The 26,400-nt window shown below is 33.8% G+C and overlaps 3 protein-coding genes across 4 annotated transcripts; 1 reads left to right on the forward strand and 2 right to left on the reverse strand.

The window, feature by feature from the left end:
• The first annotated feature begins 1,618 nt into the window (after positions 1-1,618).
• Positions 1,619-7,111, forward strand: LOC126970199 (uncharacterized). Its single transcript, XM_050815983.1, has 3 exons — positions 1,619-1,971; positions 4,198-4,443; positions 6,853-7,111. The coding sequence occupies exons 1-3, from the start codon at positions 1,786-1,788 to the stop codon at positions 7,021-7,023; spliced, it is 603 nt and encodes a 200-aa protein (XP_050671940.1). The 5' UTR covers positions 1,619-1,785; the 3' UTR covers positions 7,024-7,111.
• A 1,470-nt stretch (positions 7,112-8,581) lies between these two features.
• On the reverse strand, positions 8,582-13,943 carry LOC126970190 (IQ domain-containing protein K-like). Its single transcript, XM_050815972.1, has 5 exons — positions 13,608-13,943; positions 11,526-11,665; positions 10,648-10,742; positions 9,629-9,758; positions 8,582-8,921 (listed from the first exon to the last, which is right to left on the reverse strand). Exons 1-5 carry the CDS (start codon positions 13,861-13,863, stop codon positions 8,823-8,825), a joined length of 720 nt encoding a protein of 239 aa, XP_050671929.1. The 5' UTR covers positions 13,864-13,943; the 3' UTR covers positions 8,582-8,822.
• A 2,478-nt stretch (positions 13,944-16,421) lies between these two features.
• On the reverse strand, positions 16,422-22,442 carry LOC126970132 (uncharacterized). Of its 2 annotated transcripts, XM_050815865.1 has the most exons (6): positions 22,349-22,442; positions 20,371-20,724; positions 19,078-20,244; positions 18,029-18,844; positions 17,642-17,934; positions 16,422-17,230 (listed from the first exon to the last, which is right to left on the reverse strand). In XM_050815865.1, exons 2-6 carry the CDS (start codon positions 20,722-20,724, stop codon positions 16,621-16,623), a joined length of 3,240 nt encoding a protein of 1,079 aa, XP_050671822.1. In that variant the 5' UTR covers positions 22,349-22,442; the 3' UTR covers positions 16,422-16,620. The 2 variants fall into 2 exon arrangements, with proteins under 2 accessions (XP_050671822.1, XP_050671823.1); XM_050815866.1 differs by lacking the exon at positions 18,029-18,844.
• Between the last annotated feature and the right edge of the window lie 3,958 nt (positions 22,443-26,400).

The raw sequence follows: 26,400 nt of genomic DNA on the forward strand, positions 1-26,400 counted from the left end.
CAAAAGTGTCTCTATCACGAAAAGTAGAAATTCACAGAATAAGGAGATTTTTGGAGTGAATTCGCAACAGCAAGGCGGAGGAACACAAGGCTCGACTCGACGCACTTACACTTCGATTTCAATACCAAAAATATGCAAAATGGAACACGAGAGCTACAAACATACGCAAACGCCGAAGTAGCCGCCATTTTATGACAAGTGGGCAGGTTTCAAAGCAAGTGACAGCTGACAAAGCTTTAATTTTGGGGCCAACTAACAGATGGCACTACACTTTTCTGAAAACGTCACTTTAAGGCGTTAGGCGACTGTCCCACCCCTGGTTTAGGCATAACTTGTAGTTGTCATAGTCATTTATATGTAAATAAAACAAAAATAAATAGTAGTCGTATTTTGTATTAGATAATTAGATTTATTTATATAGTTATAGTTAAGATGTTATATTTTTACTATCACGCTGAATCGTCACTTTATATATCGCTAACATTGCCATCTATCTACAAATATATCTATTTCGAGAAAAAAACGTCCAAATGTTAAAATGACAAAATTTATATCTATCTATAAAAATAAGTATTTTTATAGTGTACTTTACTTAGGGTATGTTCCGATATGCACTGCGAGCACTGCACAGTGCTATCACTGTAGAAAAATTCGTTCCGCTATGGACTGCCAGTATACTGCCGCAGTACTCTAGGGATATATATGACGTCATAAATCGCAGCCATATTCTACTGTGAGCACTGGCGTTTTCGAGGTAAGGTACTTACAGTTACAGTACTTTGATCACGTGATCAATCAAAACCACTATTAACGAGTGCTTAACGTTTTAAAAACAATACCTAGAGTTTAATCCCAAATATTTTTAATTTGACAGTACTCCAACAACAGTTTTTTTTAATAAACTAGAAAACTTTAATACACTCATTTGAATGCTGCGCCAAAAAAATGCGGCTGACAGTATACTTATTCCGTTCGTTTTAAATAGTGATCAGTATAACTGGTTATAAAGGAACGGCTACACAGTATAATAAATTGACGTCACTCTGTACAGTGGTCGCAGTGCATATCGGAACATACCTTTAATTACACGCGTTGTAATCCTTTAAAAAGTATTTTATTTATCAAAAACTTTTTAAATATCTAATAATGTCAAAAAGTGTCAGAATCTTTCCTTATACTCAATGGCGTTGTAGACTCTGTTTCATGAAAGAAGTCCCGTGGGTATGGCACTAGTGTCGCAAAATAAAATTACTTGATTTTTAATATTTTTTCTATCTTTCCTCTGTTTACAGAAACAATATCAGATTAATATACAAATAATACATATTTAATTGATTTCCTACTTTTATAGTCTGCTCCTACTTTCAATGTAGATTTTTACCTTTTAGTACACTACTCGCCACGGGACTTCTTTCATGAAACAAAGTCTACCTTATATATTTTAAATCCTCTGGCTCACTCGTAGATAGAGTATAGGATCCATTGTCTAAGGGCTCACTGAACACTTTTACCTTGTTCTCAGCAAAGAGAATGACTGAAATGAAATGAGAACATTAGTACTACGTTGATCTCAGTTCGGTTCACAGAACAGTTTTACTTTCTTATACTCTGTGGCCTGATCAAAAAATATTTTTACTCTAAACGAGCCTGATGGTCTCAGCATTTTGTTTATTTTGATTAGATTTATGTAAAAATTTATTACCACTCATAAGGGCTGAGTCCAAAATCCAAATTCAGTGCAAAATACTAAGAACTTGCAAAGTTAATTTGTTGAAATAGTATTTTATGATGACTTCTAAAGTAGTGAAATATGTCGGTCGTACGACAGATTTTAAAGGAAAAACATTATGGGAAATCGTGGGAAGCTTAAAAGGCTATGGAGTTGGCAGAATAATAGTTCGCCATGTGTTTCAAAGATATCCTGAGCCCAGCTTCATGAAAATCACTAAAGTAGAAACATGTCCAGACGAGGTATATATTGCACAAAAGAATGTTAAGAACAGGAAATATTAAATTCGAAATGAGACTCACTACATTTACTACTAGTACCTATTATATCATACTAGCTGACCCGGCAAACGTTGTTTTGCCATATAAAGTATAATTCACGCGATAGTTTTATAAGTAATAAAATATTGCCTATATTATAGCCTGTACATCATTTTGTTCTATTGTCAATAGTTTTTGCAGCGCACGCAAAAATTGGTTTTCGATTTTACACCTTGTGTTACAAAATAGCAATTTTATTACGGATTCCTAATTTTGAAAAAAAAACATAGCATATAGCCTTCCTCGATAAATGGACTACCCAACACTGAAAGAATCATTCAAATCGGACCAGTAGTACCAGAGATTAGCGCGTTCAAACAAATAAACAAACACTGCAGCTTTATATATTAGTATAGATGATGACGAGGTAAACAATGCACTCTCAAAGATAGTGCGTTGGTTTGAGACGAATAATCTACACCTAAACAGTAAAAAACAAAGTGTTTACGGTTCATTACACCAAACACAGCGGAGGTGCAAACCAACATACTTATAAATGAGCAGAGATTGGAACTTGTGGACACTATGGTCTTCTTGGGTATCATGTTAGATAAAAAGCTTCAGTGGGGTCTACATATTGCCCAACTAGCAGATAGACTCGGCTCTGCGGCTGTTAGAAATATTAGAGAGTACATGAATGTTGCGACCGCTAGATACGTCAGTTATTTTCACATCATCATGACATACGGTATTTTACTGTGGGGTCATGCTGCTGACATTGATATAGTGTTTGCTCTGAAAAAGAGAGCTGTTCGTGCTATATATAAGCTTGGTTATAGACAGTCTCTCAAAGATAAATTTAATATGCATTCACAAAAATTGTCATGCTAATAATAGTGATATTATTATCATAACATTAGAAATAAGGGATTGTTTGTAATTAATTCTAGTAGGCTTCATAAGATACATAATAGCTTTAAGGGTAAATGTATACAATTTTATAAAGTCCCTGCCACTGTTCAGATATTCTCTATAAATAAATTTAAATGTTTTATTAATAAATGGCCCTGTCGTAAATCCTACTACTCTACAGCTGAACATCTATGTGATAGGACAGCCTGGGACTAGATTATGATTATTTCATAGCAATAGCAATGTCAGGACAATAATGTATATTTCATTAAAAAGAATGCCAAAAAAGGAATGCTAGGAATGTTGCTTCTTATCTCTCAGAGCTCCATTTGTTTCCGAAGTGGTAGTAGTATCTAGTATGTTAGAAATGACATCAAAAATAATTCTAAAGGAATCAATTTTGAGAAAATAAATGTGTTTTAATGCCTTTTTATAGCTTTATCAATACTTTGTTGCATAGTAGTATAGTCTTCAGTATAAGAAATTATTATTTAAATGTAATGTTCACTTAGTCCGTTCAAACATGTAGTATAATTATATTTAAAACCCGGGTAGAAACAAGATAAATTCGTTTTTGATTTCTGTATATGCGCTTCAACAATTCTATATTGTGTTGTGTATCCACTATTTGTGATAATGGCTAGTTATATTTATTTTATTTTATTTATTTATTTATTTCTTATTAACAAATTACATAATATAGGTAACAAAATTATTGTACATACATACATACATAAACTCATTTGAAATTTACCATTACATAAATTAAATTACTTATTTTTAAAGAAAAATGAAACAACTTAAAACTACATACAAATATTAAGTATACAGAAAAAAAAACAAAACAAAAGTATAAACATTTAGGTGCTAAGAAATTTTATGAACAAGAATACTAACTAAATAACTTACAAATACCCTCAATATTAATACTACAAGTATTGTTGCTTTATATACAGAGTGATTATTTTATTTACAAACAATACAACACTGCAAGAACAGAGAGTAGGGTTTAATTTTTTTTTTATATATTTATAAATTAAAACATTAGTTAAGTTTTGACAGAAAATATTGATTATATAATATATATAGATGATATAATAAGACATATTTTATGCTTAACAATATGTTTGGTTATGTTAGGAAGTGTTATTTATTCAAAACCTCTTACCAAATATAGAGTGAATGTAGACTTACAGAGTTGGTTAGAGACTGTGCTGCTATAATAATTGGCACTTTTCGTAACAGCTTATAGGTTTTGTAAACAGTTATCCAATGTTTCTTTTATTATAATTTCAGGAGCGCCGTAGGGTACGGGTTTGGGTTGAAAAAACTTTTAGGGGCCGAAGACTACCCGGTCTTACTGAAATATACAGAACATCATACAAAACAGATTACCAATTGATACCAAAAGATGAAGAAGAAAAATTTATGAAAAGCATTGCTGTTCATGATTTTCCAGATGTTATATTACCTAATAAAATTGAAATGCCTCCTTTAATGAAGAAATTTATTGTGAAAGATCATGAGAAGAAAGGCCTAGAGGTATGTTTTTTGATTTAAAAAAAATAAGATTACCCTTGTAAGAGACCTTGCAAAAATGATCAAGGGACTGAAAGGGTTATTATTATGATTTGCAGTCAGGAAATGAATGCTTTTCCTTAAAAATGGCAACATCATAACATGTAACTTTATCTAAAGAAACACTGCATGCTGTCCTAATTACTTGCTTCTGGTTCTTACTAATTTATATCTAATATTACTATTATGGTAACACTTTAACCATACACTTGCATGATACACACACCTAATTGACTAATCTAATATATAAAATTCTCATGTCATGGTGTTAAACTTTGAACTCCTCCGAACATCTGAACCGATTCTCATGAAATCTTGAGTACATATTGGGTAGGTCTGAGAATCGGACAACATGTATTTTTCATCCCCCTATTTTTTTTTTAAATTTGTTTGATTATGAGTCAGCATTAAAAAATACATACAACTTCAAATTCTCACCCATCTACGATCAACAGTTACTTTTGTATCGCGATTTTAATATCGGCAATACAACATTTGCTGGGTCAGCTAGTAATGCATAAAAATTTCTCAGTTGTTTCACTTAAGCCTGTGCCACAGTGATTATTTTTTTAGATAGTAACCACAACTAACCTAGTGCTTGAAGCATAGGAAGAATAGCAAGAGTGTTGCCATTTTGATAGGTGAGAGGACATGTTGTTTACCTAACAAGGGGCCAACCTTATCTGTACTATTGCAAAGAAAAAACAAATTTTTCAATCAATTTGTGCAAGTGCTCCTTTATTTCGAGATTGTAGAGAACACAAAGTATAGATTGTAAGAGTCAGTTCTTAATAAATTACACAAATTAAATTTGGATACAAAATTTATGAACAATGCAGGACTCAAACCCTCGACCTCTCAACAAACAAGAACTGTACACAACATATTATAAGATTTATCAACAGTAGGTCACTCAAACGGTTGGTTCAGGTTATCACTTTAAAAAAAAACAGAACAAATTGCTTACTTTATTAATCATATTACAAAATATCATACATTTTATTTAAAAATTAATTGCCGCTTCCAAAATTCAGCCAACGGACAGACTAGTTTGATATTTGTTTTCCTCAACGAAAAAAAAATAAAACTATTATACCACCTGAAATATTTGAACCAAATATACTTATTTGTATGAAAATGATTTATGATTTGAGTGTTAGTGATATAATATAGTTCTGCTGTCACCTGTGTTTCAATAATAACTACAAAATTAATAAAAAATATTTTACATTCAAATATTTAATTTAATAAGCCATGAAATTTATCATTTTTGTTGTTTCAACATAGTATTTTGATCTGATGCTAAGTAATTCATTTTGATTCAAGATTTTTTATTGAAGTGAAACTTCTTTAGAATCATTGTGATTTCAAACCGGATGCAACGGAAAAAACGACAGGTAAGAGACACAAATATAAAAATGTGTAGGATGAAGCCGGCAAAGAATGAGACAGAAATATGCACACTATTTTATTTTTATGTATGACGCGAGTAGGTATACTTTAATATATTCTTATGTCATACGCACAACTTCATAGACACCAGGAGAACATAAATATGGCAGTGGTGTTAGTAATGTCTTTCATAGCAGTTGAAATCATGTGTCATCCTAGCAACATGTACCAGGACTTCATATGCAGTTTAGAGGTTCATGCACAATGCAGGTTTCACTTCTGACATGTGTACTTTGTACACACGCAATTTTTTATATAGAAATATATATATAAAGAATATATATAGAAATGCAAGTATTGTTAACTGATTGATTAACCCCATTTTGCTGAGATTTGCCAGCAGTAAACTGTAGGTTTTTTTTGCAAATCATATTAATCATTGGAGAGAGATTGTTAAACAGTTAAATTTTGTAAAATGTGAGGTTGTGCTTCTATTACAATAATAAGCCTTTATAATAATAATATCATAATAATGTTTAATCGAGGATATTATCTGTTTATAATATAAAACAGTTCTGACCAGTGTAGCAGTGGGAGGCTACTTTGCACAGGATGCCTGCTATCACAATGGCACCTATTTCTGCCATGAAGCAGTAATGTGTAAACATTATTGTTTCGGTCTGAAGTGTGTTGTAGCTATTGAAATTACTGGGCAAACAGGACTTAACATCTTATGTTTCAAGGTGACGAAAGCACTTGTAGTGCCACTAAGAATCTTGGGCTTTTCAAGAATCCTGAGTGGCACTGCATTGTAATGGGCAGGATGTATCAATTATTATCAGCTGAACATCTTGCTTGTCTGTTCCCTTACTTTAAAAAAAAAGAAGAAGGTTCTGACCTCTGTCCAATGTTCATTACAAACAACTGTATTATGCACAGGTCTGTTGTAGAACAAAATTAATTAATATTATTTCTTTCCAGATTATCCAAGACTTTGTTCTGCCTATTAAGTATTCATATTCTCCAAATCGGGTGAAGAGAGTAGCAGTAGGTGATGAGAAACCAACTGTTGAGTTTACAATGGGCTTGGGAAAGCCTGTTAGTCCATCTTTATATGAAGGTGTCCGGTTAGAAGATGAGATTTGTAGATAAAACATTAATAGGCACACAACAATTTACAATTGTATAGTTAGTAATATATGATATAATAGTAGAAATAAATAATTCATTTGATGAATAATTGTTTATCTGTGAGATACATAAGATTTCCATATAATATGTAAGTTATATTATATTAAAATCTTCCATAACTCGGAAAAATGCTGGCTGTTGCTAAGACTAGCACAAAATTTAGATAGTTTTAAACATTATTATGTCAAATTTTGGAATCTTATAACAATAGACATGGAGCCCAATACACTAGTTATATTTCAGATCACTTCATCCATCTTTTTACCTACATTAAGACAATAATTTAGACCTTTAGTTTTTTTATACCTAAAAAAATATAATAACCATCCAGAAACGATCACCATTTTTGAATTTAAATTTAGTTTAGTGACACATTATGCTGTTTAAAAATAAACATACATACATAATTTGCCCTGTGCTTCCCCAGGGCTTAAAAAGAATAGGCCCAAGGGTGTACTAAGGGGCGACTAAGGGCTTTTAGAAGTGGTAGAGTCACACTGTTGTCTAATGACATCAGCACAAACAGGCCAGAGTGGTTAATTACCACACTTGTTCAGAATACCGGCGTGAAGTAGCGGCCTAGTGCCGCTATGTTTGGTATAGGTTAATGTCGAGGACCGGAGACCATCTCACCCTCAAGGACTTCAAGAAATTTTACCCCAGGAGGATACCCGCTCTACCATAGTCGGAAAATCCCTCCCTGAGCATTCTCGCTCGGGCCGCCTGTCGTATTCTGGGGAGGGCACAGAACCGCGCTTGTCTGAGAACAAACGAGGCAGTAACACCACAGCACTCCACCCCACTCTCAATGTGGACTTTTCAACATTAAGGGAATCCACTCCAATTTAAATGCCGTCCACCACCACCTTGAGACGGCATAACCGGCCTTGCGTTTCCTTACAGAGACCCAAATATCTCGACCGAGCGATACATATTTAGCGTACCCCGGGTACAAAATTGAGCATGATTTTTGATTCATGCCTGGGTATGTGTGTACGTTAGGGCAATTTTGAGAGTAGGGACCTGTCTACTCTCTGGCTGACAACGAGCTTGCACAGATTCCCTCCGCTGGTTTCGTAGTCTAGGGTGATTTCAACGGGCACAATTCCGAATGCAATTCCTTAAGCCTCCTTATTGTTGGTGCGCTCACGTTTACTCCTCGCGATTCATTCAACTCTGTTTTGATGTTAACTGACTTGAGAAAACGATTTCGTAGGGAAATTGAACCAATAAATCGGTCGTCACCACGGATGGTTCTCGAGTTCTGCCGGTAACGGGTCTATTTTGTAAGTACTTCTCTCTACAAACCTTTGCTATGCTCTAGAAACCGTAGACTGCCTTAAATAAAATTTCTAGCAATGTTTCGTTGATCTAAGCCTTCCTGTACCGATTAAAAACTTGTTTAGACGGCGTATTCATATTTATGGTTACAAAGCTTTTGTTGAGTTTAGAAGACTAATAATCAAAACTTATACAACAATTTAAATACCAAATGAAAAAAAAACAAAACGAATTAATTTCAAACTTTAATAACACACGAACTTGACACTGTACATAAATTTAAATTTCCCGCCTATTTTATCTTTAACTGTACTTTCAGTTTTAATTTGTTTTATTATTAATGGAGAGTTTCGACATTTTCATTTAGTTTAATCTAAATAGTCTGCATGGTTATCAAAAACATTGATTCGAAAGTTCTTACTAATCCTGAACATCCGTCAGTGTATATTATATGTATATGTACAGGTTCACTCACACAACTATTTCGAATTCGATACACAGAAGTGTAGAGAAGCAAATTTTTTTGACAAATATGGATTAACATCCATTTCGGGTATGGCTGGCTCCACTTCCAATTTCTGAAAAGAAAACATGGCCCTTGTAACTGTTTATTATTCATTAAAAATTATTTTTTTCGTTTAGTTTAATTATTTTAACTTCGAGCTTAGACGAAACACAAATTGAGGCCGAATCTTTTCCTCTACTTTCACTAGATGCCGCTGTTTCGACGCCATACAAACAACTTTTACGCGATCGAATAGGTAAAAATCTCACACTGACATCGCACCGCATCCGAAAATCTTTTCACCCTATAAACTATAGCGCTATTTTTTTCCATTTGTCATAATATTAATTGAGTGAAAGCGTTTTCTTATAACATGTATTTAAATTAAAGCAATTTAAATACATGTCTACCAAACAACAAAATTTACTTCGAATATATGTTGATTTAAAATTTGAAGCTGAAATTTTTCTTTATATTTTATAATAAAAATCTAAGATATGTAAGTAAGTAAGCACCCTTTAAGTAAGCACAATATCTGATGTAATTTTTTTATTACTTTTAATTTATGTTCTATTATTAATTTATGTAGCATATGTTTTTTTCTGTTACTAGACTAGTTAGTAGGTATTATCTCAGTAAGTGAATTTGTAATTCTTTCTGAGATAAATAAAGTTTCCTAAACTTGAAGTTCTCACTCTAAGTTCAAAAAAACCAGACGTGTCCATAGATAAATAATAATAATAATAAACATTACCAAAACTTAGAGACCATAAACATTACCCGCCAAAACTCGCGCATCTCTTGCACATCCTCTTCTCTCTGAACGAAGTACTGCCGCAATGTCTTTTGAATCAACGTAGCGGCGTACTCTTCAGGCCACAGCCAAGACTTCGGATAGTAAGGCCGAGGGCTACATTGCAAAATGCTAAGTATTAGACACTACAGTTATAGTCATTCTGAACTTTGTGGCTTCTCTTCGAATGTTTTCAAACAAGTTTATTAGTAAATAATCAAATGTGTCTTAACTCATACGGAATGAATAATTATAAACTTATCCGGGTCATCAGTTAGTTTTTCAAGTAAATTGTAATACACGCCATCTAAACATCTCTTTTATAATTTGATGCACCCAAAACCGTTTCCTGATACTTCTGTTTTTGTGTCTCAAATGTAATTTGTTACACGTGGTTGCTCACGCTCTAGTGTAAATAATTAAATTGAAAATAGTGTAAAAACGCTTTTTTTACAATAAAATATATTTTTTTACACTATTTTCAATTTAAATTTATTTTCTATTTTTTAGTTGAATTTTATATAAAGCGTGCTTTTTAGCTTTTTTTTAAATATTAATTATTTTCCATTTTTTAGTCAAATTAGTGTTATGTCATCGGTCCTCGATAAATCTACAAAGTTTGAACGAAATCTAGCCGTTTAAAGTGGGTCAAAATCGCGCCCAAAGAAGTCGGTTACAAACATACAGGTGAAGCTAATATAAAGCGTATATAAAGCAGCAATGTCGGTAAAAATGAAGAATATAGGTGTCGGTGCTCAGAGCCGGGCTGCGCATTGAAGAAAAGCTCAATGGTGTGTTGTCTAAATTTGATATTATGATGTAAATACGAAATATATTGCCCAAGGTAGTAATTACTACCACCAACTACCGATAAATATTAAAATATTAATCTTGGATCGCTAATTTTTGATTGCGATTGTGTATAAAATCGGTTGTTATTATATCCTAGTTATTATTATCCTCAGGATCCTAAACTTTGCCGTTTGTTAAAAATAAAGGTACTTACTGCTTCATAAGTGTTCCTCTGACCCATGGCATGTTGAATAAATGTAAATTGCTTGATTTTCTTTCAGGATGACGTGGATTATTAGTCCAAATACACTATAATTATAAACTATTAATATTAACTAGAATACTGTAAAGTTATGAGTTGTGATTTGGTTGCGTTTTGAGGATGTAAATGAATATAAAATATGTATCTTGAATATATCTCTAAATTAGTTAATTGTCTTGATGCATAACTGTAAAAATCTTAAGATTCGGGGTGCTAAGAAGAGGAATTCAGATCTTTATTCGCTTTATGCGCTTTTTGTATGAAACTTTTTTTCGCAGCAAAGCCACTTTGTGGAACAAACAGCCGGCTTCTTTTTTCTCGAACCGATACCACTTAGGGACTGTCAAGATCAGCGCATACCACCTTTCCTACCTTAAAGGCCGGAAACTCAAATCTTGACCTTGGGTATTGGGGGTGTCAACGGATGGCTGATTGTATTGTAAAAAGATCTGTTTTAGACGTAAATAATTCTGGTTATTGTGGCTTCTGGAGCCAAGCAACAACTATTTTTGTGGAAATTATTACCTATATAGATAGTATAATGTATAATAGTTTTCACAATGTATATTGTTATATAGAGGTGCCGCTGTTGCCACATTTTTGTGGCCAAAGCGAACTCGCTTTAACTTAAGTAATAAAGTAACTTTAAGTAACAATGCTTACCTATGTCAAAAGCGGGGCATATTGGTGCAAATGAGAAGATATTCAATTAAGTTCTATCATTTTGAGGTAAAAATCTGGCAACGCGGGTGAGTTTTCAACTGACAAGTTATCAAATTGTAATATTATAAATATTTGCAATGAAAAAAGATAAACTGTAAAATAGTTACTTGGACAATATGATCAATGCCATTGAAGAAACATTTCTGTATCCGAAGGGCGTCCCATATTTTAGCTTTGTTCAATGTTTCTTCTAAAGCAGGAATCAGCAAGGTGAATACTTCACTTTTAATGTAGTCCGATTCTGTTTCTACGCCATGAAATGAACCAAAAATTTTGTAATAACCTCAGCTCAGTGAAAGACATTTTTAATTATCCAAGTTGTCGAAAGTTAATCTCGGTAAAAGAACAAAATAAAAACATATTTGGTATAATTATTTGATTAATAAGTACTTCTTAGATACCACATATCTGTAAAAAAGTGGTTTTTGATGCTAATAATTATTTCCATGCCGTAATCCTATGATGGCCATTTCATTGCGATGCTCTCGTTATGTAGCTTTCTAGATATATAGATCTTAATCTAGAACTTATTTTACACTTTTTTATAATAACCAAATAATTATAAGTTCATGGTATGGTGAGTATTGGTGTTATAATGTATCTTGGAGAAACATATCCTATAGGTTTGGGGAGGCCTTTGTCCAGCAGTGGACGTCTTCCGGCTGAAATAGAGCTGTTCACACTTTCTTGCGTTACTAGGTAACATGAGCGTGTGATGGCCTTTAACAGGTCGAGCTTTTTTATGGTAGTATCCCAAGTTTAGGTAATGGAAGATGTTTCTTGAGAACAGGACTAGATGAACGCATCTAAGGCTTATTCTTAATAGGCAGATGCCTCCCAAGAGTGTGAGATGCTGTAGCAGACGGATAATGAAGTAATGTATCTTTACCAGTGGGAGGCTCCTTTGCACAAGATGCTGGCTAGATTATGGGTACCACAACAGCGCCTATTTCTGCCCTGAAGCAGTAATGTGCAAGCATTACTGTGTTTCGGTCTGAAGGGCACCGTAGCTAGTGAAATTTCTGGGCAAATGAGACTTAACATCTTATGTCTCAAAGTGACGAGCGCAGTTGTAGTATCGCTCAGAATTTTTGGGGTGTTTCAAGAATCCTGATCGACACTGCATTGTAATGGGCAGGGCGTATCAATTACCATCACCTGAACGTCCTGCTCGTCTCGTCCCTTATTTGCATAAAAAAAAGTGAGCTGTGCACAAAGTACTCGAACCACAAATCCAAACAGTTTTGCGTCCAATCAATATTTTATATGTATACAAAACACACCTACTTGAGAAAGTTGGTTTGGGAAGGAACAATAGTGAATCTTTTTAACCAACCAACCAAAAGAAAGGATTTAATTTAATTTACCATAAAATGGTCTACATGGTAATTACCAACATCACAATTTGATAGGATATTTAATATCCCAGCCTGATATCTCTGCAATCACATATTTGTGGAGGTGATCAATTAACATCAAGTGACCCGATTATTTTTACAAAAATATCGTTATATTATATAATATCTAGGTATATAAAAAAAAGGTTTTTTTTTTATATACGGAAGGGGAAGAAACGAGCAGGACGTTCAAGTGATGGTAATTGATACGCTCTGCCCATTACAATGCAGAGCACCTCAGGATTATTAAAAAACACAAAAACTCCGAGGGGCTCTACAATTGCGCTCGTCACCTTGAGCCAATATTAGATGTTAAGTTTCATTTGCCCAGTAATTTCAATAGCTAGGGGGCCCTTCAAACCGAAACACAATATTGCTTCCACATTACTGCTTTACTTTTTTTTTTAAGTTTTAAGAAAGAACGATTCTTATTATCACTACGTCCTCAGACATGACTGTACGCGGACGAAGTCGCGGGTATCAGCTAATATACACTATACTATACCTGACGACCGAGTGGTTAGCGATCCTACCTACTAAGCTAGAGGTCCCGGGTTTGAATCCCGGTAGGTGCAAGCATTTATATGATGAATATTGATATTTGTTTCCGAGTCATGGATGTTTAAATGTATTTATGTATGTTTAAGTAAGTATATTGTATTAAATATATCATTGTCTTGTAACCCATAACACAGGCTATATATGCTTAACTTGGGGCAAGATAATTTGTGTAAAAAGTGTGTCAATATTATTATTATTATTATTATTAAAAAATATATATATACAACATACTTTGGAAAGGTGGTTTGGGTACTGGTTCTTGTTTCCTATTATTGTATTCTTCGATCTCTTTTGCTTCAGCTTCACTCTCCTTCAATATCTCTTGCCAATTAGCTCTATATTTTCTTGTCAATAGTATGGGAAAATCTACTTCAGAGCATGGTAGTGATTCAGGGAGTGTGAATGCCGCGGGATTTTCGGCGATATCTGGTGTCGTCGTTTTTGATTCCTTTGTTTTAGCCTTTCTATCCGTATATTTGCCTGCCATTCTCAGTTGATTTAATAATTTGAAATTATACACCAGCACAAATCGATGTGTTTGATGTAAATGTAATTAATACATAAATTGAAACATTTGACATCGAATTGACGGATAAAAATAGTAAGCTTATGAAAGTAGGTCTTTTATGTTAAGAAGGTAGTAAGCCTTTAGCCTACGCACCTTCTTGGTAAACGAACGATATAATTATTGTCAAATGTTTTATGTGTTGACATCTGTCTAAAAGAATTATGTTTCGATTCCGTATTTGTTTCACATTGTAATTATATTATAAACTAGCTGACCCAGCAAACGTTGTTTAGCCATATAAAGTATAATTCACGCGATAGATTTATAAATAATAGCCTATTTGTTATTCTGGTGTGTAAGCTATATTATAATAAAGTTTCATTTTAATCCATTCAGTAGTTTTTGCGTTAAAGAGGTACAAACATACATCCAGACATACAAACTTTCACATTTATAATATTAATAATAGGATATATTATACTCGTGTTGACTTCCACTCAGTTCAAATATTCGTTAGTTTTTAATCATTATAAAATCATTAAATTGATATAAAAAGTTGTAATTTGCACCTCAATAATAAAATAATAACTTATAATTTAATTACAAAAAGGCCAATCTGCAAAGGTAAAATGTGGCTAAATATTACTTACATATAACATCTTAGTTACCTACGACTTTTTTTATTACTTTTATTAAAAAAAAAGGCATTTTTAAACAAAAACAGAAGCCAAGCCATCAAGTGGTTGTTCTGCGGAGGAATTATGCTGATGTCTGAGGAAGGTTTTAGTCGGTAGTGTTAATTCTTAAATAAACGGGCCATAACATGAAGGCTTGACGATGCGTAAAAGAATTTTCCTACCTCTATAAACAAGCTAACATACATATACACACATATTTCATTCTTCATTAATAATTATGCTGAATTATTATTGAGACACTAGCTGACCCAGCAAACGTTGTATTGCCTATATTAAAATCGCGATACAAATGTAACTGTTAATCGTAGATGGGTGAAAATTTGAAGTTGTAAGTATGTATTTTATAACGCTGACTTATAATCAAACAAATTTAAAAAAAAATGTAAAAAAAATAAAAAAATAAATCGTGTGGACCACCCTTAACATTTAGGCGGATGAAAAATAGATGTTGTCCGATTCTCAGACCTACCCAATATGCACTCAAAATTTCATGAGAATCGGTGAAGCCGTTTCGTAGGAGTTCAATGTTTAACACCATGACATGAGAATTTTATATATTAGATTAATTGGTCAAGGAAATACTGACACTGACTTACTGACAGATTTCACTAGTTTCGGGACCAGGGGTTCCTTTTTGATCTTACTCCAAAACCGTTGTAAAACTTTATAAAAATTTACAAAAACAGTGTAAAACGTGAAACAAAATACCTAAGTAAAAGTAAATAATAATTTATGTTAGTTGAGTTAATGCATTGAATGTGAAGAATTTAAAATTGAGTAGGTCTTCATCATAATAGATCATCAATCAATCATCGATAATCTTTCTGCACTTAATAATGTTACAAAGACTTGTAAAAGAATGAAAGTTTTAGACCCAGCGGCAAATTGTTGCTCAGCTTAATCAAGTCCGCACATATATAATTTAACTTGCATAGTCTTGATAAACGGAGATGGGTATCTGATATGTGCGTCTTACATAACATTGCGAATGGTTTTATGGATAGTCATCTATTAAGTTTGATAAACTTTAAAGTTCCAACACGATCTGTGCGTATCCCATGTTTATTTTCGATCAATTCCTCAAATAATAATGTATCGCATAACAACCCGATTATGAGAATTTGTAGAGAATTTAACGAAGTGTGTGCTGATTTTGATATATTCTTTACAAATGTAGACATTTTTAAAAATACTCTTTATAAAACTTTCTAGTTTATCTAAAATAATTTAATGTTTAACTAAATTTCGTTATACTGTAATTACTATTGTGTCCACTTATTAATTTTTTTTTTTTTTACTGTATTTGGTGAATGATGTGTACAATTTTAATTGGATCTCAGGATCATAAAAATATGCTGTACTTGTTATTAGATGATAGTTTTATCTTGTTATCTGTTGTTGTACCTACTTGTAAATAAATAAATAAATATCAATTCAACGCAGGTATATTCATTTAGGTACTGATTATACTGACACACTTTTACACAAATTATCTTGCCCTTCTGTACAATGAGTGCAAGACTACAATATATTTAATACAATATACTTACTTAAACATACATAAATACATATAAACATTCATGACTCGGAAACAAACATTCATATTCAATCATATAAATGATTGCACCCACTGGGATTCGAACCCGTGACCTTTAGCTCAGTAGGCAGGGTCACTAACCAGTGAGCTATAGGGGTCGTCAATATTGCAATGATAGTTTTATATTTGTTTACATAAGTTTACATTTTATAGTAATGGAATGTATCTTAAATTCTAACGATGAAGATATAGGAAAGTCAGTATTTATAAAATAAGATAAACGCATAGGAAAAGAATAAAAATTATTTGTTGTATATTTTTTATTATAAATAAAGTAAAAAACGATTGCACAAGCATTTACTTATATGCTCTGGATATTACCATCCAAAGAATTGAAATAAATTAAGTTCAATTACTTTCTAGGCATACGCTAATATTTAAATTATTAAATAGTCATATTCCTAAGACTCAAAAATTCGAGCACCTTTTGTACTCTGTGGTCTAAAAATGAGAGAACTTTCCAGTAATTTGTGAGATCCAGTCCAGGTAATGAGCAACTTTAACGTAAACACCCGGGACTCCCGCTTCACCACAGCCAATACCCCAAGAAACCACTCCTACTAACTGCCATGTTCCTCCACGTTCACAAACAAGTGGACCACCACCATCACCCTTGCAAGCATCCTTGCCTTCTTCTCCACCGGCGCATAGAAAGCCTGGGTTCAACTCGTAATTGTAGCCCAATCTGGTTTGTCTCAGTTGCTGTTGGCAAAGGCCATGTGGAAGGACAGGAACGTCAACTTCTTTCAAAATGTTCTGGTATTTTCCATTCATACCAAAGGCGTCTTTGCCCCAGCCAGTAGTCCAGCATCTTTGACCGGAGTAATCAGTATATTTGTCAGGCAGACATGCAGGGCTTATGTGTGGATATTTAGTCCAGTCTACCGGGTGCTCAAGTTTTAAAATTGCTAGGTCATTGTCCAATGTACCGGCGTAGTATAGAGGGTGAACATGTACCGATAACACGTCTCTTTCTATGTACGGGAAGAATTCGACGTCATGATTCACATCCCATTCCCCTAATCGTACTCGTAACTCAAATCCTTTGTATCTGAAAATTAAGAAAATTTTTGCCTTATAATCAAAAGAGATAAAGATTCGGTTAGATAGGACATACCGATGATGACGAGTTTACCAATCCAGCAAGAAGAAACTCGACCAAAAGCGGTGGTATTGCAATAGTATATATTATAGCATTGTATTCGTTGTTAAAATATTATTTACCCTCTTTGATCATGGATATACTAATGGGCCTTAAAGGCGTACATTCCTAACGATCAGGAAATAAAGAGGCACCAGGTCAAGAGTACCAAAAATAAGAAAGCATGTGTTTAAAGTTCATGTAATTTGGGTAGCAGCTGGTGAAAGAAGCCAGGCAAGTATGTTAGGACCGTGGCGACTGGGAGACAGACGTGATTGTTTGTATTTATGTAGATATAGTTTATAATTTAAAATTACTTACGATTTTATGCAATGCGCTGCTGTCATGATGTGCAGTCCATCGATTAATGTACCACCGCAAACATATACTGACTCTTTGGGATCTTTCTTCAGAATGGCCGCTTGCCAAGGATACTCTCCGAATTCACTGTCGCCATCGACGTAAGATGGAGTTTTGATTCGGCCATTAATTCCTTGAGAATGCCGTATTCCGCACTGCCCACGATTAGAAGCTTGGGGGCGAAGGGGACGACGACAGCATACTTGAGTGTTGCCACATTGTTGAATTTGATTGTGACCGAAGTATCCTTGTCGCTAAAAATATAAAATAAATGTTAATATATTTTAAAATAAAAAGTATCAAACTGTAACAAAGGTTTAAACTTTAAATTGTTTTTTTGTTTTTTACCTCTTGAATTGTTTCAAGTTTACTTTCTTGGGTAACCTCTCTTCGCTTTCGATTTTCAGGAAACCGGAATGACTGACCTCCGCGGCTTGCCCCATTATAAGGAAGGGGAGAAGGAGCTTTAAGGGACCGAGAAAAAGCGTAACGGTTGGCATAAATATTTTGATTTATTGGGTTACTTATATTTGCAGATCTTTCTAAACCGTAATGACCCTGATCGTATTCATCATTGAAATTCTCAGGTTCGTCGTCATCATAGTCATTTGCACCAGGAAGGGATTCTGGAGGTGATGTGATTGAGTTTTCTCTATAGTGGCTAGATATTGGATAGTGAGAATAATGTGGAGAATATATTGGCTGATTATAGTGCGGGCTATTATAGTAATTTTGGTATTGCGGAGAAGGTCGATAGTACGGCGGGTATGGACCATGATGATACGAATGGGGATTGTAATGATGATAATGTTCATGTTTGTTTAGAAGGTATAACTTTTTTTCGTGAAACAAATGGCCAAGTTTGTTAACAACATGTTCGTTCGGTGTAACATGCAAATTTACGAACGGCTTTACAATTTTTTCGCCATAGTCATTTTTTGTAACTTGAACAGCCAATAATGGATTTACAGAAAGTAAACCTAGGTTTATACCACCGCTATTCAATGCTGGTCCATAAGGATTCTGTAGAGGATTTGGATTAAAAGGATTCACTGGATAACTGTGGGAAGGCTGGGGCAATCCAAAAGAGACACCAAACGTGGGCTGCACTTGTTTGTTGTTATTACCATCATTGCCACCAAAGCCACCGTGTCCAAGGAGGCGCTGTAGTAATAATTTTTATGTATATCATAATATTATAATTGAACATAAAAATAATAAATAAATGATATTACATGTCAGTGCCCTTGTTTAGTATTCTTTTGATATTCATTTAATATGAAATAATTAAATGTATGAATGTTACCCCAGTCTTCACCTTTTGTTTTGTGGAAAGATTAAGGATGAGGATGATTGTTGATGAATATGATACACATAATTAATGATTGGATACTTACTGGCTCGATTTCTTTTGTCACTTCATCATTTTTCTCCTTAGCTTCCCGTTTGCTGACTTTCTTGATTTCTGTTACATTTTGAATTGTTTCTGTCACATTTGCTTCAGTTGTGGAATTTGTATAATCGGTTTGTTCATCCGCTAAAATATCGCTACCCTTGTTTCGAGGATCAATTGGTAAATATAAGTCGTCTCTACGTCCAATAATTTCTTGACTCGGACATTGATCATAATTTACACACACACATTCAAATCCTTGGGCTTTTCCTGAATGGTAGTTTTCTTGATAATTGTTGAGTTGACCAAATGTTGCAGGGCCTTGATTGAATAAGTTGCCATTAGATTCGACTTGGAGTTCTTTTTTGTAAAACTCATTGTTTTGGGAGCCGTAGGCGCCCAAAGAGTTGCTGAATTTTTGATCTTCATACGCATTGTTTGAATAATGTGGCAGATTCTGCGTCAGTAGGTTGGCGTTTCCTTTATTATTATTACTGTGCCCATATTGGGATCCATAAATGGTATCTGATTCATATACTGGTTTAGCTTGTTGGAAATTACCACTCATAGGTCTGAAACCACCGGAATTTACTGCACTAAAATCGGCCCCTGAAGCTGTTATGATATCAGTTGAAGCTTGATTGTGTATTTGAGATCCAAGATGTCCCACTGATCCAACAGGAATAGCGACTGGCTTTATAATTACTTTGGGATCCTTGTCAGCATCATGAACATAGTGATGATGGACATGTTGCTGAACTACATCAGTTTTTGTATTAGTCTGCAATGAGGTTGGTACCTTGTTATACGTGGGTTTGGGACCTTCAAATAAATAAGGGTTATCATTCGCGTAAGGTGGCTTGGTAACATAGTTAACGTCCTGCCCAAAGGTTCCGCTATTTTGAGAAAATTGGTAGCTATTACTTGCTACTCCATATTTTTCTGAAAATCCAGGACGACCATTACTGCCATATACTGGACGCTTGTGTGGATTTTTTTGTGGTCGCGGTGGGTATGGCATTGGCTTTGGTGGTCCATATGCCCTTGGAGGCCCCCGTACTGCGATTGAAGCTACTGGTCTTCCCACTGGTTTGATATCAACTGGTTGTGCATAGATAAGTTCGTCAGGAGATACATAAGTCCGCTTTTCTTGCGTATCGTCCTCTTCGCACTGAAAGAAAATGAATAACCATTAAATATTTTTTGTTTAATTATGTACCTATATCAATTAATAACGTTTACTCGTTTAAAGAAATGTTTCTTATATAAATTATAGTTACTTAAAACACCTACGTACTTGTATCAGACCAAGAGTACAAAGTCGTCCTTTAATTAAGTTTCTAGCTTCAGTATCATCACCGGAATCGAGGGCTTCTTTAATTGTTGGATCGGTATAGACGTCATCGAATCCGCCTAAGCTTCTTCCTTGCTTGTTGCTGACGAGCTCATCTACAATATCATCTAGAACAGTCACTTCAGAATCAGTGCTTTTCTTCTGCGCTTCGTTTAATTGTTCGCCTTCCAATAATTCCGTTGACGTAGTTGTGACTTCTTGTACAGCGTCTGTTTTCTTTTCGCTCCATGACCAATCTGCTGTAGATGTTGCTATAGTAATAATAAAAATGCACGATATTGCACACCACCGCATCATCTGAAATGTGTAAAATCGCAATGTAATAATCTGTTATATTGCCAAGGAATGGAATGAAAACAAATTTAAATGACTTAGTTACGCTATTTCACATGTGCAAATTATATTTTAATTATGTGATATACAAATTAGTTACAAGCCATAATATATACTTGGGGCGCGTGTCTTTCATTTTGCAGCAATATAATTTAAAAAGTCTTAAGTAAACATATATCATGTTACAAGCATGACGAAACTGGTGACCGCATCGTCTGGGTGGGCGTAGGACTTCGCTTTTACTTTCGCAGATTATGGTTACATAACCGTCAGAGCATCATCGTGAGTCGTGACTGCATTCGAACGCATGTTTCAAAGCATAAGCATGACATCGCAGGCTGTGTGTTGTTGTGTTCACAAACACATTCTTGATGACTCGAGAGAAATTGGTTTTCAAATGTATTTCCTTTTAAAAGTAACTATTGTTCCAATTTCTAGCCCTAATTTTATTTCGGCTTCTATAGTAACTATTTATTAGGAATAATATTTTTTGTTTATTCAATGTCCCAAAATATATCACACAACGCCTGAAGTCTAATTTGTTATTGCAGAATATCAAAGCAGACGATTTTACGTTAAGCTATTTTGTTCTAAATAGAGGTTTATACCTTAAAGAGTAATTGTATAGGTTTATTTGATAAGTGTCGTTTTGGTTCTAAATGAATGGAATAAATTATAATTAGATTAAAGATTTCATATGTTGCTAATATTTATGTTATTGTTATGGAAGAGCGAATGGTGTCAATGTCAACAAAAGACCGGTATTTTAAATTAGTAAGTGCAGCACGTTGCGAATCCCAATATCGGCCAATGCGTCACAAACTTATATAACAGTGTGATGTAAGTTTCGACTGTCAGTTAATACTTTACGTAAGATCTCTCTACAGGCTGTAACCGCTTCTTAATCTGTTACGATCTATGTATGCATTTAATGAGAATCTTTGTTGAGGCAACTTGAATCTTCGAAGCAATTTGAATACAATAATATCTTTTACATCTTTTCAAATAGAAACAGTTGGTAGACGTTTCACACAATTGTTGAGGTGCTTTCCATACAAGCACTTTGTTTAGTGGAAAGTGCATTGTTGATATCCTTAGACTCATTAAAGTCGCTTAATGGTTCGCTAGATAGTGAAAGTGAGGCAGTAAATTAATCAGATTAAGGGAAAAGTTTTTAGTCGTGAGCTTTTTAAAGCATTCATATTTCGTTTCTGGTTTTAGTTGTTATATTTAAAAGGTATTTGTTAAAATTTATAATTATTTACTTTGATGTTAGTACATAGTTGAGATAATTGTAGTTTTTTTTAATCTTATTGAAGCGCTGTTTTATTTATTGTTTCGAGCATTAAAACTGATTATGGTCTTTTCAATTGCGTATGTTATCTTATATCTTTTTAAATTATATCCCTAACGGCAAATAAATGTGGGATAAAATTTGATTTTTGCTTTATACGAATAAATTTAATCAAAAACTTTGTTTTTTGATATATATTTGAAGTTATTTTAAAAGATTCAAGTTTTTATTGGTTTAACTATTTAAAGATACTTCTTCAATTGTTTCAAGCACAAACACTGAAATTACACTTACATATTATTTGAATACACCTTCTTGTGAAACACTTTCAATGTCTTGTACTACACTACACCACTTCACTGTTGCTTAGTTCTCAATCGAATGACTGCTTCATGGGCCACCACAACGCTTTATACATCCACCAAGGCAAAGATGAACGCGCAGCGATTTTGTAAGATGATTGACTCGCCCGTACCATAATACTTAAAAGGGTATCGAAACGTATCAACATTGGGTTGAATCTAGGTAAAGTAGCGATACTATAACAAGACGAAGAGTTTCGTGGTACGCGGGATGACGTACGTCATTCAACCCTGAGTCTCATTCATGAGTTCTGACTATATTTTGTAATAGGGATATCCACTAATATTTTGCCGAAGGATAATGAGAAATGATTAAGAATGGTTTTTGAGACTCTGTCAGCTGTTATAATATTGTCAATAAGTGCCTTATTTTTTTTTGTACCGATAGATGGGGGAAAGCAGCTGATATCGAAACAATATTTGTTTTGCAAAAAAGGGCGATGATAAAATATTTGATATTTAAAACGCTTTTGACTAACACGATTCATACATATATTGGATGCATCTTACAAAGTAATTTATTTTGAATATTAGAACGATTGTAAATACTCTATTGATTGAAAAGAGGGGCCATTGAGTTTCTTGTATGTTCTTCTTACGAGCTCTACTTTTTCCGAATATATCCTAGATTCGGTAATTAAAAAAGAAATATTTATAGTGACGAGTCAAATCACTTAGATTAAGCCTAAATAATATATATATATCTTATATATAAAATTCTCGTGTCACAATGTTAGTTACCTTACTCCTCCGAAACGGCTTTACTGATTTGTACCAAATTTTATATGCATATTCCGTAGGTCTGAGAATCGGCTACTATCTATTTTTCATCCCCCTAAATGTTAAGGGTAAATTTTAATTTTATTTTTTTGGACTTAATCTTTCTTTAATTTTCCATCCACATATCCGCTATAGGGTTGCAAGATGGCAATGGATCAATACTTCAATAATTACAATTATTTTGTACGATTAATTTGGTAGGTCTGAGAATCGGTTGCATCTACTTTTTACATCCCAAAAATTTTTTTATTACTTTATATAGCAATACAACGTTTGCTGGGTCAGCTAGTAAATAAATAATAGTTACCGAATAAGTTTATTTGGCTTTGATAAATAACTCCGCTGGGTTCGATATTAGCTGGATATAATTATTATGTTAGCAATACTTAATATATTTTTATATTACTAAGTAATAGATAAAAAAAAATATTTACCTATACCTAATTATTCTCCATATAGTTTTAAATGAAAAAAAAAACAAATACTAATGATAAACTTATTTACTTTATAACGCATTTCGCTCTACTTTGAATTATTTTTTAATGCTTTTTTCATTTACCTTAGGTACTGAAACCAGTAATATTAATATTTTTCGTAAGAAGTTAAAGTCATTAGAAGAATATTGACAAGAAACTGATTGACCACTCCCTTAGAAATCATGTTAACTCTTTTTAATTATGTATTTTTAACGTTGTTTATAGAATTTGGATTTATGTAAACAATCCATTGTATTAACTGAGTTAGTTAACAACGAACAGTCACACTTAGTACGGGATTCACATATAAAGACCGTTTATTTATCATTTATTGTAAGCTGTAAATAAACTAGAATTGGTCTTACTTCATGGCAGGTCATTTGGCATTATTATTTAGTCTTTGGACAGATCGACGAACAGATGGCCGGTTGGGCAGAAAAGTCCTCGAATGGCGACCACATACTGGAAGACGTAGTGTAGGTAGGCCCCCCACAAGATGGACCGACGATCTGATGAAGATCACCGGAATACATTGGATGAGGGCAGCGCAGGACCGATCGTCGTGGAGATCTTTGGGGGAGGCCTTTGTTCAGCAGTGGACGTCTTCCGGCTGATGATGATGAATAGCAGGTTACCACTGATCCACATTAAATAATCAACGTCGCAAATCGGGTTTGATTTTAATTTCGATTACTACTGGGCATGTTCACAAACAAATACTGCAAATGAAATTTAAAAAAATCTTAATTTGGTCTCACTTCATGGCAGGTGATCACCTCGGCAGATCATTGAGCCCATTGGGTTTTTTTTTATGAAAATAAGGGACGAGATGAGCAGGACGTTCAGCTGATGGTAATTGATACGCCCTGCCCATTACAATGCAATGCCGCTCATGATTATTGAAAATCCCCAAAAATTCTGAGCGGCACTATAGCTGCGCTCGTCACCTTGAGACATAAGATGTTAAGTCTCATTTGCCCAATAATTTCACTAGCTACGGCGCCCTTCAGACCGAAACACAGCAATGCTTACACATTACTACTTCACGGCTGAAATAGGCGAAGTTGTGGTAGACATAATCTAGCTGTCATCCTGTGCAAAGGAGCCTCCTTTGCCAGGAGCCTGGGTTGCCATAACATCGAGTGTTTTAGATATTATTTCTCTATTGACACTTCGATATATTGAAAATAATTAATATATTGAACTAATTAACTAAGGTTTAAGTAAAAATCTATCGAATAACAATTTGGACATTTACTGTCTCAACTTTTGTTCATCTTAGCCACCTGTGACCATGCAAAACTGTAATTTAGCGAAACATTAAAATTAAATAAGAAAGCTAGGGACATATAAATTGGTAAATCTTTAAATTCAGTTATACATGTTCTTAATCTGTTAAAAGTCTTCTTCTTGCTCACGTCTTCCCGGTTTACCACCACGAGGCGCCACGTGATCAGACTACGGGCGTCACCCTGCGTTACCCCCTAATGTTTTCTGTTTTTTTTTTTTAATAATCTTTTCCTTAAAGTTCGACCTCTATTCAAATGGTGGTAAATGGTAAAATGTATCATCAATTTTGAAATTTATTCTTTGACGAAAATAAATAAAGTGATTTTGATTTGATTATCTTTCTTTCTTTTGATTATATAGATGGAAAGTATTTTTATGTTTTACGTTCGCGTTAAACAAATAACTTTTTGATAACAAATATTCTTATTACGTTAGATTAGTCAGACTGGAAAGAAAAATTCGCTGTGTCGAAAGCCAAAAATTAGGAGAAGAAAAAAGGGATCTTTAATACAAGAGGGATTAGAAAAGCTGCAGGCCTTTAAAGTTGCTTGTGTTGTATCAGTTCGAGAATAATGAACTCAGGAGTTATCTCAAGAATATGTCAATGATCACAATTATTTAGCAACCCTTTGAAGTTCAGAATCCACTGATCAAATACGTTATGATAAAATATGGAATCGCTGGAGGTGAGTTTAGGTGTTCGCAGTAGTGAGTTTAGGTGTACCGATCAGTATTTTCGCCAGTAGGGTATGCAATACATGTCAATAGTGTGGCAAACGTAGTTAACACAGATTATATCTTACACTAGAGATATAAAGAATCTAGAAATTCAGTTGATTAAATATTTAGTAATTCATTAAGTAAAAATAGCATGCAAAAAAGAGTATCTTAAGTTAATTTCTCCATGTGAAATACTACCGATAGAACAGAAAGTCGAATATTTAATAAGCGTAGAATACTACTATAGTGAAAAGTATAAGGAGACTCTCCATAATAAATATAAGACTAGAAGGGTTAGGGAACAAAAACTAATTAATAATAAGATAAGAAATTATTACGGTTAATAGACAGATAGATATATACATATAGCCTATGTATTAAATAATATAGATATTTATTGAATTAGGCGTTACTTTGCGGAAATCCATAATTATACAAATGATATAAGTTTTCTTTAGTGTTAATTCCGCCAATATTTGTTTTTAAAACAATTCGACACGTGTTTCGCCTCTACACGAGGCATCCTCAGGACGTGTTATCTCGCCAAAATCTGCCGAATTGTTTTAAAAACAAATATTGGCGGAATTAACACTAAAGAAAACTTAAATCATTTGTATAATATAGATATGCTAAGACAGACCCCTAAGATAAAGATTGGATTACTTAAGAAAAAGCTCATTAATGTATTATTAGATAATATTAAGTAATAAGTAGAGAC

This window comes from Leptidea sinapis, chromosome 20, assembly GCF_905404315.1.
Source record: "Leptidea sinapis chromosome 20, ilLepSina1.1, whole genome shotgun sequence".
Taxonomy (NCBI): Eukaryota; Metazoa; Arthropoda; class Insecta; order Lepidoptera; family Pieridae; genus Leptidea; species Leptidea sinapis.

Coding starts and splice junctions, on each gene's coding strand:
- LOC126970199 (XM_050815983.1), top strand. CDS start 1,786: ATGATGACTTCTAAAGTAGTGAAATATGTCGGTCGTACGACAGATTTT. Junction 1,972..4,197: donor TAGAAACATGTCCAGACGAG/GTATATATTGCA, acceptor TTATAATTTCAG/GAGCGCCGTAGGGTACGGGT. Junction 4,444..6,852: donor ATGAGAAGAAAGGCCTAGAG/GTATGTTTTTTG, acceptor ATTTCTTTCCAG/ATTATCCAAGACTTTGTTCT.
- LOC126970190 (XM_050815972.1), bottom strand. CDS start 13,863: ATGGCAGGCAAATATACGGATAGAAAGGCTAAAACAAAGGAATCAAAA. Junction 11,666..13,607: donor ACCCAAACCACCTTTCCAAA/GTATGTTGTATA, acceptor TTCATGGCGTAG/AAACAGAATCGGACTACATT. Junction 10,743..11,525: donor GCATTGATCATATTGTCCAA/GTAACTATTTTA, acceptor TTATAATTATAG/TGTATTTGGACTAATAATCC.
- LOC126970132 (XM_050815865.1), bottom strand. CDS start 20,724: ATGATGCGGTGGTGTGCAATATCGTGCATTTTTATTATTACTATAGCA. Junction 17,935..18,028: donor AACTTGAAACAATTCAAGAG/GTAAAAAACAAA, acceptor TTATATTTTTAG/CGACAAGGATACTTCGGTCA. Junction 17,231..17,641: donor GCAGCGCATTGCATAAAATC/GTAAGTAATTTT, acceptor CTTAATTTTCAG/ATACAAAGGATTTGAGTTAC.